The 19560-nt window shown below is 34.7% G+C and overlaps 1 protein-coding gene across 20 annotated transcripts in view; it reads left to right on the forward strand.

The window, feature by feature from the left end:
• Positions 1-19560, forward strand: part of PPFIA2 (PTPRF interacting protein alpha 2) — a 483812-nt gene that overhangs the window by 361767 nt on the left and 102485 nt on the right. For 11 of the 20 annotated variants that reach the window (XM_032854673.1, XM_032854674.1, XM_032854677.1 and 8 more), the window contains 5 exons: positions 910-1131; positions 11809-11955; positions 12962-13096; positions 18615-18698; positions 18944-19075. In XM_032854673.1, the coding sequence (XP_032710564.1) occupies positions 910-1131; positions 11809-11955; positions 12962-13096; positions 18615-18698; positions 18944-19075 (720 nt within the window). Of the gene's footprint in view, positions 1-909; positions 1132-11808; positions 11956-12961; positions 13097-18100; positions 18188-18614; positions 18699-18943; positions 19076-19560 lie in introns of all 20 variants that reach the window. The other 9 variants (XM_032854666.1, XM_032854670.1, XM_032854668.1 and 6 more) reach the window with 1 other exon arrangement.

Consider the following 19560-nt stretch of genomic DNA (forward strand, 5'->3'; position numbering starts at 1 on the left):
CCTTTTTCTTTTAGTGCTATTTCTCCACAGTTGTTGCATTATCTTCACCACAAAGCTTCTCCAATGCAGCCGGGCTGTAGGACGTGCTTCTGAAGACATGGGTCACCCTGTTTCTAGGCAGCAAGGGGAGAAATCATTCTCAAAGTATTTAATCCTTTTAAGCCTCCTTCCTGTGGGTTGTGTGCACTCAGGACTTTTATATTCTTAGCAATACAGAAATCAAGGCTGTTTTACATTATACTTTTATTCCAGCTAGGTCAGATTCACACTGGAAATAACCTTCTTTAAAAAGAAAATGTGTGTAAGTTCTTTTTCTGAGTGTCATTGAAAATAAAACTTGCAAATGCACACAGGATCTTGAATAAAAATATTGCAATTTCTGTTTTTTTCTTATTACTTAGTAATAATATACTGTTTTTGTAAGTATAATATTGTTTATAATAAATTTTGAATATAACTGGTAAAATAATTGCCATTTATTAAATGTTTAGGATACACCAGTGTTTTGTGCTAAGTTAATATATATAATGCGATATGTATGTATATATGTGTATATTATATGTCAGTGTATAATATAAATTAATATAATACAATTAATATAAGTGTATATTATATGATGTTAATATTTATTAATATAATAATAGAATATAAATTAATATATATTATGCATATTGTATATATACAGCTTCCAGTTCAAATGCATCTGCTAACCTATTTGAAAATTATGGATCTACCTTTATATTTAATGTCAATTAAGAGTTTTCCTAGAAACTTAGTTTTCCTTCAGAACTAGTTAGAGTTCTTGTTTCTCAGTGTGAAAGCTCTATCAGTTTCATTTCTTTAAGTTCATGAATTTTAAATTAAAGATGTAGAATATCCTAAGTGCCATTTCTTTTTCATTTCCTGCAGCGTTTATCCAATGGCTCTATAGACTCAACTGATGAAACTAGTCAAATAGTCGAACTACAAGAATTGCTTGAAAAGCAAAACTATGAAATGGCTCAAATGAAAGAACGTTTAGCAGCCCTTTCTTCCCGAGTGGGGGAGGTGGAACAGGAAGCAGAGACAGCAAGAAAGGATCTCATTAAAACAGAAGAAATGAACACTAAATATCAAAGGGACATTAGGGAGGTAAGTGATTCATAACACTTTCAGCCTTTGCCTTCTGAATGCTGCTTCTAAGAAGCTTTCTCCAAATCTCCTCTAATGGCATATAATCTTTACATCTTCTCAGGAGACTATAATTTGGGATGCATTATCTTAGTTTCAAAAGGTGTCCACGAAAGCAAAAATAGTTTACTTCATCAACCTTTAAATATGTATGAAAAGAAAATTTGGTATCAAGTCGCAGACAGGGTTACTTTTTCATTACAAACTTCTACAGTTTGTAATGAATTTTTGCATTTTTAAGCTGCTGATTTTAAATAATTTTAGACATGGGTATGAATAATGAATTGCTACACTCTTAGCATATGGGAATACTCAAAATCACTACTTTAAATTTTCCCCCCTTTATTTTGGTGTTGTGTCTGTGAGTGTGAATGTATCTGTGTGAATGTGGGGACCTTTCTTTCTCTAAATCTTTGATCCTTCCAAGATATAACATCACTTCATCTGTTTAATAGAGTACTTGAAAATTACTGCAAAAAGGTACAAGGAGATGTTTTATTTGTAACATTGCCTAATCACCTTACCAGCTGAGGTGAAATATTTAGAATCTTTCACTTTTCACTTTATTCGATTAAAAAGAAAATTATCTGTATTTGTGGAAATTTTATTTGGTGACTTCTCACCTTTTTCATTTTTTACATATTCTTTTAAATTACATATTTTTTATCTTGTAAAATATTTTTTTGTATATAATTAACTAGTTGTTATTGGATTTGACTCTACTGCATGTATTCAGTTCTTGTCTGAGGAACCTTGTCAATTGGAACCTCTTCCAATTCCCTCTTGAGCACATTTTACATTCTTTGCCTCTAACATCTCATCAAAACTTCTTAACAAAGTCATTGCTAACTTCCACATTGTTGAACCCTGCACTGGATCTAATTATCACTCCCTGTAGTAATTCTTCACTTGACTAAAAGCACCCTCTACTCTTCTGATTTCCATCGATCTTTACTTTCTACCCTCATCTCAGGCTCCTTCATTGGTTCTCCTTCTCCCTAGACTTGCAGTGCCTTCTCTTCTCAATCTACCTTCACTCCCCTGCTAAGTTCATACAGTCTTACGGCTCCAAAAACCACCCACTGCCTTATGACTCTCAATTTATATCTCCAGCATATCCTATGTCCTGATTGCCTGATGCCTGGAAAATTAACATATTCAAGACTATTTTCCTGTTATCCTCCCACCCCAAAGAAACCAGACTTTCTTGTAGTCTTACACTTCCCAGGTGTCCCTAAGGCCATTATCGTTATCTGGATCAAAAGCCTTGGAGCTGTCCTTGGTACCTCTGTTTCACTCACACTGCATTTGATTCAACCATAAAACCATTATTTCCAGCTTCAACATATATCAGTAATGTGACCTCTTCTCACAGTCTTCATGGCTCTTCCTTACTCCACACAACCATCATCTCTCACTGGATTATTACAATATTCTCGTGACTGGTCCTCCTTCTGCTTTTGACCCACTGCAGTCTACTCAACATGGCAGCCTGAGTGACCTATTATACTGTAAGTCAGCGCAAGTTAATTTCCTGCTTCAGTGACCATGTACCCTACTTACAACAAAACCAAAGTCCTTGCAGTGGCTTACAAGCCATGTATGATCTCCACTACCACCTTCCTGACCTCTTTGAAATTATCTCCTACTTTGTCATTTTAGCCCATTCTGTTCAGTCAAGATGGCCTCTTAAAGTAGCCATATCTATACTGTTGCATTTTCTTTTCCTTCTTCCTTTGCTCAAATGTTTTCTTCTCAGTGAAGTGTTCCCTAACATTGTTATTTGCACATATACACTCGCCCTCTTCTTTCATTTTCTTTGTTTCATCTCACAGCCCTTACTGCCATCTGACATAATATGTACTTTACTGATTTACTTGTTTGTCATATACCTCCCTTTTCACTGTGCATAAAGATTCATAAGGGCTGGGATTTTTTGTTTTGTTTTGTTTGCTGCTCTATTTTAATCACGTACACAACTACTGGGTATGTAATAGGCATTCAAAAACTCTTTGTTGAGAGAATGGATATTAACAGGCATTTGATATAAATATCAAATGGCACAGATGAGATTAGACTGTGTACTAAAACAATGTCTACTGTCTTAGAAAAAGATAGGTGATCTATGAAGTGGCAGAACTGCTCTACTGCCACACAAATGATGATACTGTGCTCTCTATACCTTTGTATGAGTTGATCATCCAAAGATACGTCTCTCATTTTTACTCCTTCCCACAAGTCAAAGTTAGAGAATTTATAAAATAGCTGAAGGTTTGCCACTCTTCTATATCCCTGTCTGGAAACACTAAGATTTCTGGTTAGTAAAGTATCAAGGCTATTTCTTGAGCTCTTGCTCTTTCTGGTTTCTTCTTTGTCTTGGTCCCAGAGATTTAGCTGTTTTCCTTCCCTCTAGCACTCCTCTCCTACCTTCTCTCTTCATGTTTATCTAATCCAGTGTCACTGGTAGAGCCCCGTATCTCCAGCTCCCCTTTCTTATTGTTTATGTAAAAATAACCCCTTAGTTCTAATAGTCTTTGGATGTAGGTAACAAAGAACTAAGTCAGATGGAAAATATCAATCATATGATGCCGGTGCTCTTTTATGAGGAACATTTCTAGTTGGTAAGGTGTTCGGCTTTCACATGGAATTCTTTTAAAATACAATGAGTCTTATCAGCTCTAAAATTTTTATGTAGTTATATTTTGGAAGATATTCATGAGGAAAGAATATCCTTCATCATTCACTTCTCAAGGGTGGTCGCAAACAAATGTTTCAAGAGTCAGGCCAGCAGTATAAATATATGACTTACTGGGCAGGAAACATGCAACATAGGAAGTGGTAGAGTTAATGAGACCTGGACAAGGAACCTATACTCTGTCTGCTTTTCTGGATATATCATGTGTAGTGTGTGTGTGTGTGTGTGTGTGTGTGTGTGTGTGTGTGTTAAGGACACTGTCAAGGCCAAATAGAATATTTCCAAAAAGGTTCAGGTCACAGGCCACAAAGCCCTCGTTTGCTGCTAGGAATTTCTTAAGGATCAACCGTGAAAACATTATGGGTGTATTACATTTAATTTCTCTAATCTCTTACATTGCTCCTATCCAGAAGGTACTTGTCATTATCTCCATTTTTCTCAAGTGAGGTAAAGTGACTTGTCAAAGGCATATGCACTGCCTTCCCCAGCAGCCCCCTCCTTCCAACCCCACAACATCGGGAAGACACAGAATTAGCCCAGCTTCAAAACTTGTGCTTCTTCCACTGAGCAGCTTCCAAAATGAACAAAATAGAATCAATTATCAGTGATAACACTAGCATAAAAAATGCAGCTACACTATAACTGCCCCCAAATAATCAATCTTTTGCTCTTTCTTTCCAATAAGTAATATGTGAAAATCATGTACTTTAAAAAGGTATCACTTATACTCAAAACTCCAGCCTCTGCTTTTATTTTCCTGACTGATAATGTACTCTTGGGTGATGGACACACAAGGTCTACTAGATTGCAGCTTTTTTTAGTAGGAGAATAAAAAAGTGATTCTTCTTGGCCATCCCTATAGTGTTGCTAACACAGTATGTATGTATTGTATAAACAATGCATATTTGTTGAATTAATTAAGGGAAATAGGAAAAATGGACAATATAATTAAAAACTGAGTGCATTTTCTTTACATGTGAGGACAGCCTAATATATCTAAAATGAATTGTGTAAATATATTTCATTAATGGCTTTAGAATATATTTTTGACATTATTCTTTGTCAAGAAATAAATCTATTTAAAATTTACTTTTGTTTGAAGTTTTGTCTTATTTGCTCCTTAAATTGAATGTGACCTATAAGAGTAAGGATCTGGATTAAAGCTAAGTATAGTTCACATTATTAGAAAATGTGGATAATCTTATAGCACTTAGCTCTCCACTTTTTTTTTTTAAGATTTTATTTATTTAACAGAGAGAGAGAGAGAGAGAGCGAGCACAAGCAGAGGGAGCTACAGAGAGTGAGAGAGGAGGCTCCCCACCTGAGTCAAAAGCAGGCGCTTAGCCAACGGAGCCACCCAGGCACCCCTCGCTCTCCACTTTTTAAACAAGCTAGCTACTAATTGGGTATTGGATGATAATATTTTATTAAATATATAGATATGCAAATAATTAGAATTTTCTGTGATATATTTAAATGCTACATTGTTTTGTGAATTAAACCAGCTTATCTTTCCAACTTCCTGTTAAGAGTTCTTTAAAAATTCCTTAGTGATTAAATACATATCAATTTTGTCTTTTCTGTTGTCTGAAACATGGATTTACATTACTATAGAGCTATATTTATTTGATACAGTAAAATCCATTTTGTACACAAACTTCAGGTCAAGAGATAATTGAATCTTTACACTGTTTTTCTCCTTTTAGGCAGCAGTTTTTAGAGACTAGAAAAAGCTTCCTTTTTTAGAATTTCCAAGTGACATGCAGGGAAAAGATATTTCTCTGACTTGTAAATTCAAAATTTATTTTTGGCAACACAGCTTGCAGTTAAAAATTGAATCTCCCACATGAATCACCGAATCAAAAATGCAGTAGCAAAGTCTGTACAATGACTTCTGCATGCAATGTGTGCTATAGAGTCAGATCAGCTAATTAGAGGCACAGTAGTAATTAATAATAAAAAAGCAGCTATTATTTATGGAGTGTGTATTATTCATAAGACCACACAAGGCACTTAAAATGTAGTATCACAACAATGTTATGAGGTAGGGATTAATATCCCATACAAAAACAGAAAACAAAACAAAGAAGCAAACAAACCAAAAGAAAAAAAGAAAGAAAAAAGGTGAATTATGGAAAAGATAATCAACATATTTCCATGGTAACTGAGTTGATGAATAGCAAAAACTGGGATTTGGAGCTAGTATGTGCTACTCCAGTGCTCACGTTCTCAGGAAAGCTGTATATGTCTTTAACTGAATTCATTGCTATTGTTATTTAGTTAGAAGTTTATATATGTAGGATAGATTCAGAATTTTCTTTTTGGGCCACAAAATCGACATAATGTTCCCAGAATCCTTTGTGAAAATGGAATTAACAGAATACAGTACTCTGAAAGAATCCTCTAAGATGATAAACTCTACACTCAGTGAGCTAAAAAAATAATATTATAGAATTGAAGAAGTCAAAATTTAAAATAAAAGCTTTTCAAATAGTAGCTTTTGTTTGTGTTAGCTAAAATCTAGAGATGTGTAGATAATGTTGAAAAAATTAGTCTGGGTAATTTTTGCCAAATTGTTGGATTAATTGAATTTCAGACATCTGATCTTTAATATTAATATAATAACCAAGTAATCTTTAGTTGGATCTTGAAGGTCAGTGGGACCCAGAAGAAGGTAATAAAAATGCATTCCAGGTGGAAATGAAGTCACAGTGTGTATTAGTTTCTTAGGACTCCTGTAACAAATTATCACAAATTGGGTGGCTCAAAACAACAGTAATTTATTCTTTCACAGTTCTGGAAGCTCCAAGTCTGAAGTCAAGGTGTCAGCAGAACCATATGCCCTCTAAAGATTCTAGTGAAGAATCCTTCTTTGCCTCTTCTAGCCTCTGATGGTTGCTGGCAATCCTTGTGTTCTTGGCTGATAGCAGTGTAACTCTAGTCAGCTTCTCTCTTAACTTTGCATTTTTTCCTCTTTATGTCTGTGTGTCTTCAAATCTGCCTCTCTTTATAAGAATAACAGTCATTGAATTTATGGTCTACCCTAATCTTATGTAATACCATCTTAACTTGATTACACCTGTAAAATCCTATTTACAAATGAGGTCACATTCACAGGTCCTAAGTGGACATGAATTTTTTTAGGGGTGTGGGGGGTATGCTGCTCTTTCCAGTACCTAGAAATAGAAGTGTCAGGTCATGAAGCTATTTGTTTTCCAAGCTTTATGGCTCAGATTTTCACTGAAGATGGGGGGATGGGGTTGGGGGTGGGGTGGGGTGAACATATAAAGGTATTTAAGCCAAGAAGCAGTATGATCAGACTGGCATTTAATATTCTGTCTTGGTCAGCAAGTTAGAGAATGTGGAAGCAGGAGAAAGACCAATAGCAAGATACAGGTTAGGCTATTTAGTGGGGAGTTAGGGTGAAGATTTCAAGGATGATTCCAAGAAGAAAATCTGATTTGTGGGTAGGCAGGGCAGGCAGGCATGATGGGTTTCATGGCAGAAATATTGCTTTTAATTGCTTTTAATTTTTATGTATACACAATTTTTCAATGTCAAATAATAATTTAAGAGGATACGAATCTAAGCACATACACACAAACACCCATGTACATACAGAGCGCCTGCCCACTTCCCATCTTACCTGCCTGAGATTCTTAACTGCAGTCCTTTAGCTGTTACTGTTTAGTGCTATTTTCTCTCTTATTTAATCTATGCCTTGCTATTAAATGAGGATTTTAGCTCTTTTATTCTCTCCCTTCCCTTCTCTTCCCCTCATCCTTCCACTACAATTACCTCAAAATCACATTTAGTATCACTATTATTATGGCTATGTAAATAGTTCTCACAAGTAATCCGAGTGGTGGTTTCCTATGATACCATTTCCTATTGTTGTGAAGCTTTTTGTTTTTCTAGGATTTTATTAAGTACTTGATACATTAATATGATCAAGTTTTTTAAAACTATGGCTTGTATCTTCCCACCCACTCTACCAGATTAGTAAATTCCATACTTTCAATTCAGTTATGGTCAGTGGTCAAGCAGATAATTTATCATTCTTTTTCTTATTTTCTTTGAATCATTCCTTTTTCTTCTGCCATCCACCTCTGGCCTATACAAGCTTATCTATAAGCCTGCCTCATTGCTTCTGCTACAGTTTTAGGATTTACTTCTACTATCATTTTGAAAATATAAGACAAAAAGTGATCAAGATCCTGAAAGCAGAAAAAAAAATCTATAAAATCTATAAAACCTAGAGCACAAATAACAACTAAATTTTGAGAGAGGGTGGAACACCTGTTCTAAACTGAAAGCTAGAAGTTAATGATTTGTGCATGTGGTTCTTTCCAGTTGATGGTGAGGGAAGACCGAGACATTGAAGGATATCCATTTACGGGCTTCTGTTTCTTCTGGAAAAATGAAAGAAAATTTATCTGCTCTGTGCATGTGGCAGGAGGTGCTGGGTCCCAAAGGAGAGGACCAAAAGAACTGACTAGGAAGACTGATGAAAGAAATTTGGGTAGTAATACATGGAAGCCACCATGATCACATCAATTTTAGGCTCCTTATGCAAAGAAGCTCCTCAAATTATCAGGAAACCACAATGGGCCCATGAAGTTCACCTTTTTCTTTTTTAATTTAAATTCAATTAGCCAACATATAGAACATCATTAGTTTCAGATGTAGAATTCAGTAATTCTTCATTTGTGTATAAACACCGAGTACTCATCAGTCACGTGCCCTCCTTAATGCCCATTACCTAGTTATCTCATCTCCCTACCCACCTCCCCTCCAACAAGCTTCAGTTTCTTTCCCATAGTTAAAAGAGTCTCTCATGGTTTGTCTCCCTCTCTGATTTCTTCCCATTCCATTTCCCGCCCCCCTTCCTCCAGATTCTGCTTATATTCCTCAAATGCATGAAACTATATGGTAATTGTCTTTTCTGATTGACTTATTTCACTCAGCATAATACCCTCCAGTTCCATCCACTTCAGTGTAAATGATAAGATTTCAACCTTTCTGATGGCTGCATAATATCCCATTGTATATATATACCATATCTTCTTTATCCATTCATCTGTTGATGGGCATCTGAGCTCTTTCCATAGTTTGGCTATTGTGGACATTGCTGCTATAAACATTGGGGTACAGGTGCTCCTTCAGATCACTACATTTGTATCTTTGGGGATAAATACCTAGTAGTCCAATCACTGGTCCATAGTACTCTACTTTTAGCTTCTTGAGGAACCTTCATACTGTTATCCAGAGTGGCTGTAACAGTTTGCATTCCCACCAACAGTGTAGGAGGAGAGTTCCCCTTTCTCCACATCCTCACCAACATTTATTGTTTGTTGACTTGTTAATTTTATTCGCTATGACAGGTGTGAGGTGTTACCTCATTGTGGTTTTGATTGTATTTCCCTGATGCCGAGTGATGTCGGAAATTTTTTCATGTGTTAGCCATTTGTATGTCTTCTTTGGAGAAATGTCTGTTTGTGTCTTCTGCCCATTTTGTAACTGGATTTTTTGTTGCTTGGGTGTTGAGTTTGATAAGTTCTTTATAGATTTTGGATACTAGCCCTTTATCTGATATGTCATTTGTGAATATCTTCTCCATTTCTGTAGGTTGCCTTTTAGGTTTGTTAATTGTTTCCTTTGCTGTGCAAAAGCTTTTCATCTGGATGAAAACCCAATAGTTCATTTTTGCTTTTGTTTCTCTTGCCTTTGGAGATGTGTCTAGCAAGAGATTGCTGTGGCCAAAATCAAAGACATTGCTGCTTGTGTTCTCCTCTAGGATTTTGATGGGTTCCTGTCTTACATTTAGGTCTTAATCTCATCTATTTTTTTTCCAAGATTTTATTTATTAATTTGACAGACAGAGATCACAGGTAGGCAGAGAGGCAGGCAGAGAGAGAGAGAGGAGAAAGCAGGCTCCCTGCTGAGCAGAGAGACCGATGTGGGGCTTGATCCCAGGACCCTGGGATCATGACCTGAGCTGAAGGCAGAGGCTTTAACCCACTGAGCCACCCAGGCGCCCATTAATCTCATCTATTTTGAGTTTATCTTTGTGTATGGTATAAGAAAATGATCCAGTTTCATTCTTCTGCATTTGGCTGTCCAGTGTTCCCAACACCATTTGTTGAAGAGACTATCTTTTTTCCATTGGATATTCTTTCCTACTTGTCAAAGATTAGTTGACGAGAGAGTTGAGGGTCCATTTCTGGGCTCTCTGTTCTGTCCTTTGATCTATTGGTCTGTTTTTGTGCCAGTACCAGACTTTTTTGATGATTACAGCTTTGTAATAGAGCTTGAAGTCTGGAATTGTGAGGCCACCAGCTTTGGCTTTCTTTTTCAACATTCCTCTGGCTATTCAGGGTCTTTCTAGTTCCATACACATTTTAGGATTATTTGTTCCACCTCTGTGAAAAATATTGATGGTATTTTGATAAGGATTGCATTGAATGTATAGATTCCTCTGAGTAGTATAGACATTTTAACGACATTTATTCTTTCAATTCATGAGCATAGAATGTTTTTTGCATCTTCCTCAATTTCTTTCATAAGTGTTCTGTAGTTTTTAGAGTACATATCATTTATCTCTTTGGTCAGGTTTATTCCTAGGTATCTTATGTTTTTTGGTGCAACTGTAAATGGGATCAATTCCTTAATTTCTCTTTCTTCTGTCTCATTTTTAGTGTATAGAAACGCCACTAATTTCTCTGCATTGATTTTATATCCTGCCACATTGCTGAATTCCCGTATGAGTTCTGGCAATTTTGAGGTGGTCTTTTGGGTTTTCCACATAAAATATCATGTCACCTGTGAAGAGTGAGAGTTTGACTTCTTTGCCAATTTGTAAGCTTTTTATTTCTTTTTGTTGTCTGATTGCTGAGGCTAGGACTTCCAGTACTATGTTGAACAAGTGATGAGAGTGGGCATCCCTGTCATGTTCCTGACCTTTGGGGAAAAGCTCTCAGTTTTTCCATGAGGCTCACTTCTTCAGCTGACCCTTCTTAATATCTTTTTTAAAAAGTAGGTTATCTGGAGGGGAGTAGGCGGGGGGCATAGGTGGGCCTGGTGGTGGGTATTAAGGAGGGTGCATATTGCATGGAGCACTGGGTGTGATGCATAAACAATGTATCTTGGAACACTGAAAAATTAAATTAAAAAATAAAAAATAAAAAGGTTATCTACCTACTAATAAATTTTCATATAAGCTTTTAGGAAGATAAAATTTTTTCCATATTATCTATGAATTAGATAGTTTAAAAATTATTGTTTAGAATATCATTAATGCCAAGATTTTCTCCATTTGCATTGGTAGTTGATTTTTCCCTAGAGTTTTGTGTTCACTGAGTTCTTTAAATTCTTTTTTTTTTTAATTAGAATATATATGTAAGGAAAACAGTTAAGGTTCAAAGTCAATTGGTTGATTCATTTGCAAATATGATTCAAATTTACTTTTTTTTTTGGACCTCTTTTTTTAACCATTGAGTTACTCTTATTTATATCTGAAGATAAGAGTACTGATGATATTGGTTATCCTTAGTTGAAGATTGCTTTGCAGTATGGAACAGTAGCCACCATTTCACCTTTATGGCTTACAACTCTACCCATAATAATACTTACCTCTACTGCATAATGAGCTAATTTACCTGTCACTGCTTTTCTAAGAATGTCAGTTCCACAGTAGGTGGTTTCTTGTACTCCACTGCATTCTCAGAGAAGGAAACTTTTCGTTAACCCAGGATGTAAGGATTCTGACAGATAAATTGGGAAAATTCACATGAAGTCTTGCATACCTTCCTTGCAAAGAAAGGAATGAATATTACTTCAGGAAAACAATAGCTTTTAAATCTTACTATTTTATTTAAATAACAAGGCAATACATTAAACTCTCTGAAAATCTGATTTTAATTAATTTCTTATTTTAATTGTAGGCCATGGCACAGAAGGAAGATATGGAAGAAAGGATCACAACCCTTGAGAAGCGTTACCTCAGTGCTCAGAGAGAATCTACCTCCATACATGACATGAATGATAAACTAGAAAATGAGTTAGCAAATAAAGAAGCCATCCTACGGCAGGTTGAGTATCTCTACCTTGGTTTTGTTCTGGTCCATGTGTGTTCTAATCATTCTCACAAAACATGGAGTAAATAAAATAATGTATTTCTTGGCAATCAACCATTCTCTAACACTTAGAATGGAACTGACTAGACAGATGTAATTTTCAGCATGTAATTTATATATTTGTCTTAATAATAATAAAAATAATGATTAATATTTACTTTGGATCTAGACATGAGCCAGAAAGTGCTAAACAGTTAACATGTATTATCTCACTTAAATATAACCATCACCTGTGAAGTAAGCACAATTATACTGAGGCACTGAGGTTCAGAGACATGAAAACTTTTCCAAGGTCACACATTTGGTAATTGCCGGAGTTATTACAGAGGTCTAAGTCTATTTGACTCTAGAGCAGGAGTAGGCAAACGATGGCCCATGTACCAAAACTATGGCTCTGTTTTACAAATAAGGTTTTGTTGAAGCAGCCATACTCATTTATTTCACCAATCTATGACTGTTTTTGTGCTACAATAGTAGATTTAAGTAGTTGAAACAGAGACTAAATAATACACAAAGCCTAAAATATTTATTTTCTAGTGTTTTAGAGAAAAAAGTTTTGTGAAACCTATCTCTACAGACTGGACACTTAACCACTGTGCTGCATTCCCTCTCTCACACCGGTTAATACTATAATTTTCAGTATTATGCTATCATGGTATATCTGAAGTCTTAGTATTGAGTTATAATCCATCTGTCCAAGTTTATACTCACTAGTAACTTTTTTTCTTTTTGCTGCCATTGGTAAGAGCTTTTCTGTTTTTTAAACTGCTGAAATTTATTGAGGAATGTGATTAAGCAATATATGAAAATACGAATAGAGTCATCTCTTTGCACAGCAGGTGTGGTAGTAATGGATGATTTTAAGTTGCGAATAATGGCTGAAACCCAAAGCCCCTGGTGGCTGGGATTTGTTATCATCACAGTTTCTCTGTAAGTATCTCTTTTCCCATCCCTATTTCAGATGGAAGAGAAGAACAGACAATTACAAGAGCGTCTTGAGCTGGCTGAGCAAAAGTTGCAGCAGACTATGAGAAAAGCTGAGACCTTACCTGAAGTAGAGGCTGAACTGGCTCAGAGAATTGCAGCCCTGACAAAGGTACTGCAATAAGTCATTTAGTCAACCTAGATGTTCTTAGAGAACTAGACTTAGTCATAGAATACTAGTACTTAGTTCTTAGAGTCTTAGAGTACTGGTAAGCCAAATGGAATCTATAGATTTTCTTTAGGTTTTATGAAATTCAATATTGGTTTATTGGTTAGATTAATTTATCATATTATATATCTTATTTACGATGCCATGAATGATTTACATATGAATGTGATGATACCTCTGCCTATTTAAACAGTAGTAAATATAAAATATCACATCCTTGTAGTTGATTTTCCATGATAATATTTGTAAATTAGAATAATCACCAAATATAACAAATAATGATATTTAATCTGTATATAGATAGGCCATGATTATTTAATAGACTTAACATAAATTGGTATTAAAAATGTAGGAAATATCATAAGCAGTTTATTGCATTCTGACTATAGTATGAAAAAACTTGTTAGAAATTGGAAGTTAGATTTGTAGAAATCTAAATTCTGAAGTCAGTAAAGGTGATTTTAATATAGTTTCTTCTGAACCAATTAAATTCAGTAATAATCTGAGTGGTGTTCAAAATTATCTGCCATGTTATGGCTGTTAGAGTCTACAATTTTCTGCATATTTTAGAATTTTGCAAGATTATAATGTTAAGATGACTATCCTTAACTTTCACAGTCAAATGGAGATGGATATTGCTTCAGAGTGTATGTCTATGTCACTACAATGAAAGTTTTGATTTGCTCACTAAAAGCATGTTTGACTTTCAATATCAGTTCAAAAATATACACACATATTAGAATTATTTATTTATTTGAGATAGAGAAAGAGCAGGGGTGAGGGGCAGAGGGAAAAGAAAGAGAATCCTAAGCAGGCTCCATGTTCAGTTTAGGACAGACCCTGACACGGGGCTTGATCTCAGGACCACGAGATCATGACCTGAGCCAAAACCAAGAGTTGGATGCTTAACCAACTGAGCCACCCAGGTGCCCCTAAAATGTACACACATTTTAGATATTTATGCAGTCTTTGCTATGTGCTAAGTTTTCCATGCCACTGTAATAAATGGGTAAGATAGATATGCAAACTGCAAGTTACAAACTCTGGCATTAGGGATTATCCAAAACAATTGATGCAGCAATATAAAAGCAGGCACATACATTTACTTTCCTGGAACAGTCGACGGATGCCTGTTGGTTAAAATAGGGTAATTAATCAGGTAGTGAAAAGGCAAACATTTGCAAAGTAGAGTAGGGTAGAAAGTATTGGAATAGTTGGTTGTCTACAGAGTATTGGAATTACTCGTTGAATAAAACATTAGTATGATTAGGGTAATGTTACAATCGGGATCCTTATATAGTCGTAGACATACCATAAACCCTTCTGGCAATTTGAGAAATGTGTGATTTCTAAGTTGAAGATAAATTTATCATTTAATTTGGGAAATAGTCTCTAAATTATATGGAAATGTGCAAATATACTAGTAGTTGTCTATTTTTTTTGAAAGCACATTTTAAATTACTCAAGTATGAATACACACACACACACACACACACACACCTTGAGGCTTTTCATTTGAGGAAGATGAACTTATATAACGAGTTACTGAACTATTTTCAGAGGCTTGGCGAGTGGCTAATAATAAAAGCAGTTTTTGTAAAATTTTAGTGTAAAATAATCATCAGTATTATCCAGAGTAAAATATAAGAATATCTGGAATCTCTTTCAGAGTAGCAATTTAAAGTTCACCAAATAACTGCTGCGAATTAACCTGTGATGGACTGAGGATGAAACATACTTTGAATCATAATACTTGACTTATGAGTCTTCAAATTATATATTCCTGAGAATCCTTAATTTAGAATATTAAAAAAGATAACTTGAAATATGTGCCTTATCTTTTTTGCCCTTCATTTTTCTCTGGGGTTATATATTTATTTTTTATTATACATATATTCATTCATGTACTCAAAATAATTTCCTCAGTTTACTTCTTACCTAATAATATGTTGCCAAAATTTCACTTCATCTGAATCCTTTAGATTTTCTCCTTTTTTCAGTAGCATTTTATCCTTCTTAGGAAGTATTAAAAATACTAGGGTTCGTTCTGCTCTCTTTTACCACTTTCTCTTAGGCTGACTCTATATAAACCCCATTATTTCAACTACAGAGTTTCTAGATTATTGACATATTTCATACACATTTGTCAGTGATGAGGTTTTATCCTCAAAACACTCCCTCTGCTCATAACATTTTTATAACATTTGAAGGGACTCTTTCATTTGTTTTCCCAAGTTTTATGGCTATAATGATCTTGCACTTTTTCTTCTGACTTTACAGATCTTTAGGGACTGTCTCTAGAACCTGCTTTACTTATTTCTTTTTTCATTATCAGTTCATTTTCAATATATCACTAGTGTTGATCATCATAATTTTTTCTACTTAATAATTTTTTGACACTAAAGTAAAAAGATTTCTGCTTAGCTTAAAGCTAAGCTTTCCTCTCCTATATTATGAATGATATTCTAAATAATGTTTCAGACATTTTATTTTGCCTATAAATTTTTTTTTCTGCTTTTATTGTTTGCTACCTATTCTTTTTTTTTTCCCTCTTTGGTCCTCCTCTCTTTAATTTTTATTTCTTCTCCATTTTTAAATATACACATGTTTTTCTCAAAACCATATCTATGTATAATTTCCTCTAAAACTTTAGCTCATTTGAAATTTTCCTGTGTCACATTTAAGAGTGAAATCAAGATAAGCTCTATATCTGATCAAGGAGTACAGAAAATAGCAGATTGTTCTTGTATTTACATGACTTACTTAAACTGCAGTCTTCACAAAGCTAAAATGAACATAAATCAATAGTAGTTGAAAATTGATATCAGTTTTTGTATAGAAGTGTTATTTGAATTTATTCCTTGGTTGATAAGATGATCTTTCGTATATGTGTGTGTTTGTGTGTGTATAGATAGGTAGGTAAAGCTCATTTAAGGCTTAGAAAGTCAGAAGTATGGATTAATAGCTATGGATAAAGGTTATAATTTGGCTTTGACAAGTACACACAAAATTAACCAATAAAGACTTTGGGCTCCCAGTTTTTTTTATTTATGATGTTTACTTCTTTAATTAAAATGCATTTTCCCTCAGCAAGGACATAATTCATCTTGAATTCCATAAGGTATTTCATTCATTTTTAGTACCAATAAAAATATCAACAGTAACAAAGTAATTTAAACTTGACAGAAATCGCGTTCAAATTCTGAAGTGAATTTTCACAGTATTTGGTATGTTTTCAGTAGTTAAGTTGGAAACTTTGGAAGAGACAGTTTTGGAAATTGAAATGTTCATGCCTTGACTATCTTGAATCAGTCACCTGATTAATTTTTATACCATCAATTGCCTGTTAAAAGGTACTTTTGAAAGATTACAGATACCTTAATGAATTTAGATTATTTAATTTCAACAACATTTTGCCCCATTTACTGTATTCTTATTTGAATTCTAGGTTTTAAATGATATTAGAAAACCATTTTGTGACATTTGAGAACTATGGTAGCTTTCTCTGTTTCTTTCGCTTGGAAATTTGGGGAGAGAAATTGGTTATTTGTTATTTCTTCATTATTTTCCCATTTATGAAACAAGAATATCAAAAGGAAAATCTTACAAAATGTAAATGTTGAGTTGTAATTTGTGTTAGTACACCAGTTAAATGTTAAATGTTTATTTTGTAGATTAGTTGGAATTTGTTGCATAAAGTATAAAATAGTACATATGCGTATGAGCCAATACATGAATAGGCTGCTATTTCTTTTCAGGTACTGCATGACATATTTGTATATAGTCCTATATTTGCATAAAGTAAGTTTCACTGTTTTAGAATAAACTTATAAAATGTAATAGAATATGCTCTGGAGTTCAATCTTCTAGATCTGACATAGGATAATTTTGATGTTATAATTACTTGAGTTGTAATTATGATTAAAACGTTGCTTTAACTTTACATGTAATCTGTGCATAACATACTAATACAATTCAGCTATCAGCAGTGTCACATGTGTTAACACTCTGTGTCTGTGGTAACCTGATAATCACCTCCAAGACATGTAACTAACCCTGGCACTGGGCAAATATTAGCTCACACAGGCACCGTGCTGCCTGCTCACTTTAGGGCACTATTTTGTTTCCATAGCAACAAATCCACCCAGAAACAGTTTTGGAGTGGTTCCTAGTATCATTCAGGAGAGTTCGTAAATAAATTCTCCTGTCCTCACAGTGTATTGTCCTCCTGATAATTTGAGGACTTTTAATCACTTTATTTAAAGTCTCATATTAAGACTATATCTGAGAACAGGTGCTAAGGTTCTAGACCTAGAGTCATACTGTGTGTTCAGAGACCGGAAGTCATTTTGTAAGCTTGTCACTGTTGCTGAGGAAACTCAATTCTGCTTGTACTGGAGAATACCCACAATAATGAATCCCCTGGCTTAGCTTTTTCTTGATTTCTACAGTGTTAGATTTGTAATAAATTTTCCAAATTTATTTCATCTGGGTCATTGCCGTAGCATACACCTCAACATTGAGATACATTGTTTCCATTATTCTTAAGTAATATGATAAACAAACCAAAATCCAAAACTTTTAACAATCTGTCAGAGACATATTCTAGTGTTTGGTTTCCCATAATTCCAATTTGTACATGACTCTTTCAGAGTTGCTTTATTTCGTTCTGTAATAGTCTTTCATTGCCAGCCATCACTAACCTTCCATACCTTAGGTTGGTAGCTTTTTATTTGGGCATATCATTGTTTTTCATTTATAACCATTGACTGCATCGTGTTCACCAGATATCAGTGTAGTTCTTTTCATATAAAATTCTGTCTATTAAAGTATTAAATTTGCTGTCACGTTTTTCTTTTAAGCATTCTGTGCTATGTTCTGTTCAGTGTCAGTGTCTTTAGTTCTGATTTTTCAATTTTGTCCCTCTCCTTTTCCTTGACTTGTTAGTCTGATCCAACCTCTTCTACCTCATCTGATGATTATCAATATGTTATGGAAGCTAAACTACAAGAAATGATCTCCATACGTAGGAAGGTAGTCCTACTGGACTTTACTTTCTATTGCTAAATAGAATCCATCTAAGTTTTTCTTTTCATTTATAAAAATTATGTTACTTTTATTTATTGATAATCAACCATCTGTGCAGTTCAGTGCTTCCGGAGCTTAAGATTGGACAATGGCAGGTTTGTGTTCAAACCATGCACAGTCTGCATGTTACATTTGGCTGATTTCATTGCTCATAAATAAGTCCAATGTTTTGCTGATGCTTGGATGTAACAGGCCTTTGTAGCTGACACATTTCAAGCAATGCTGTTCAGCTGCCTGTTTAAAGAAAGTTTATTTTTTGAAAATTACATTTGCGGTTGGTAGTAGCTTGCTTTACATTTTATTTCAATTTATTTAGAAGAAAGGTGTTAATCAAATCTTACATGTCAGGTACATTTTTCATATTTCTCAACAGGCTGAAGAGAGACATGGAAACATTGAAGAACGTATGAGACATCTAGAAGGTCAGCTTGAAGAGAAAAATCAAGAACTCCAAAGAGTATGTATTTTAAGAACCACTCCCCTCAATCAGTTTATGGGCCTGTAAGAAATGAATGTCTTTCTTAATGATGGGTTCTTTTTAAAATCTTATGAATATGCTCTCTGCACTTAAAAGGAAAGAAAAGTTTCTGCCAGTTTAATCACATCAGACATAAAATAAGATCATTTTAAAGCTAGAAAAATATAAAATACCTTTGTAGATGATTTTCATGTCCAGTTTACTTATTTTTTCTTGAATGTAAGGCTAGGCAAAGAGAGAAAATGAACGAGGAGCACAACAAAAGATTATCTGACACTGTGGACAGACTTCTGACTGAATCCAATGAACGCTTACAGCTGCATTTAAAGGAAAGAATGGCTGCTCTGGAAGAGAAGGTAAAATGTCAGAAGAGTAGACTCGCATGAGTATTGAGCAGTGTTCTCACGATCGTGGCTGTTTTATACCCTGCTGCACTTATTGCATTAGTCAGACGTTCCATGTATTTTCCTTAAGTGTATGTGGTTTATTCTTAGAAGTGAACAAGTAGTTTCTGTAAAAATACGTAAGATAAATTTTTCAATGCATAAAAAATTCTGCATGGTATGTAAATCTTGTTTATTACATGGTCATATAGATAAATGCATTAAAATGTGTTTTGTGATGAAAATATTTTAGTTATCCTTCACCTGGGGTGCATAAAAAAGTGATAAGACAGAAAACAGTATTTGGGGGTATGTGGGAATCCTTCTTACATTAAACTTTTCAAATGTTGGGGCGCCTGGGTGGCTCAGTGGGTTAAGCCGCTGCCTTCGGCTCAGGTCATGATCTCAGGGTCGTGGGATCGAGTCCCGCATCGGGATCTCTGCTCAGCAGGGAGCCT

The sequence above is a fragment of the Lontra canadensis genome, unplaced genomic scaffold (genome assembly GCF_010015895.1).
Source record: "Lontra canadensis isolate GAN:19392208 unplaced genomic scaffold, GSC_riverotter_1.0 scaffold9, whole genome shotgun sequence".
In the NCBI taxonomy this organism is placed as follows: domain Eukaryota; kingdom Metazoa; phylum Chordata; class Mammalia; order Carnivora; family Mustelidae; genus Lontra; species Lontra canadensis.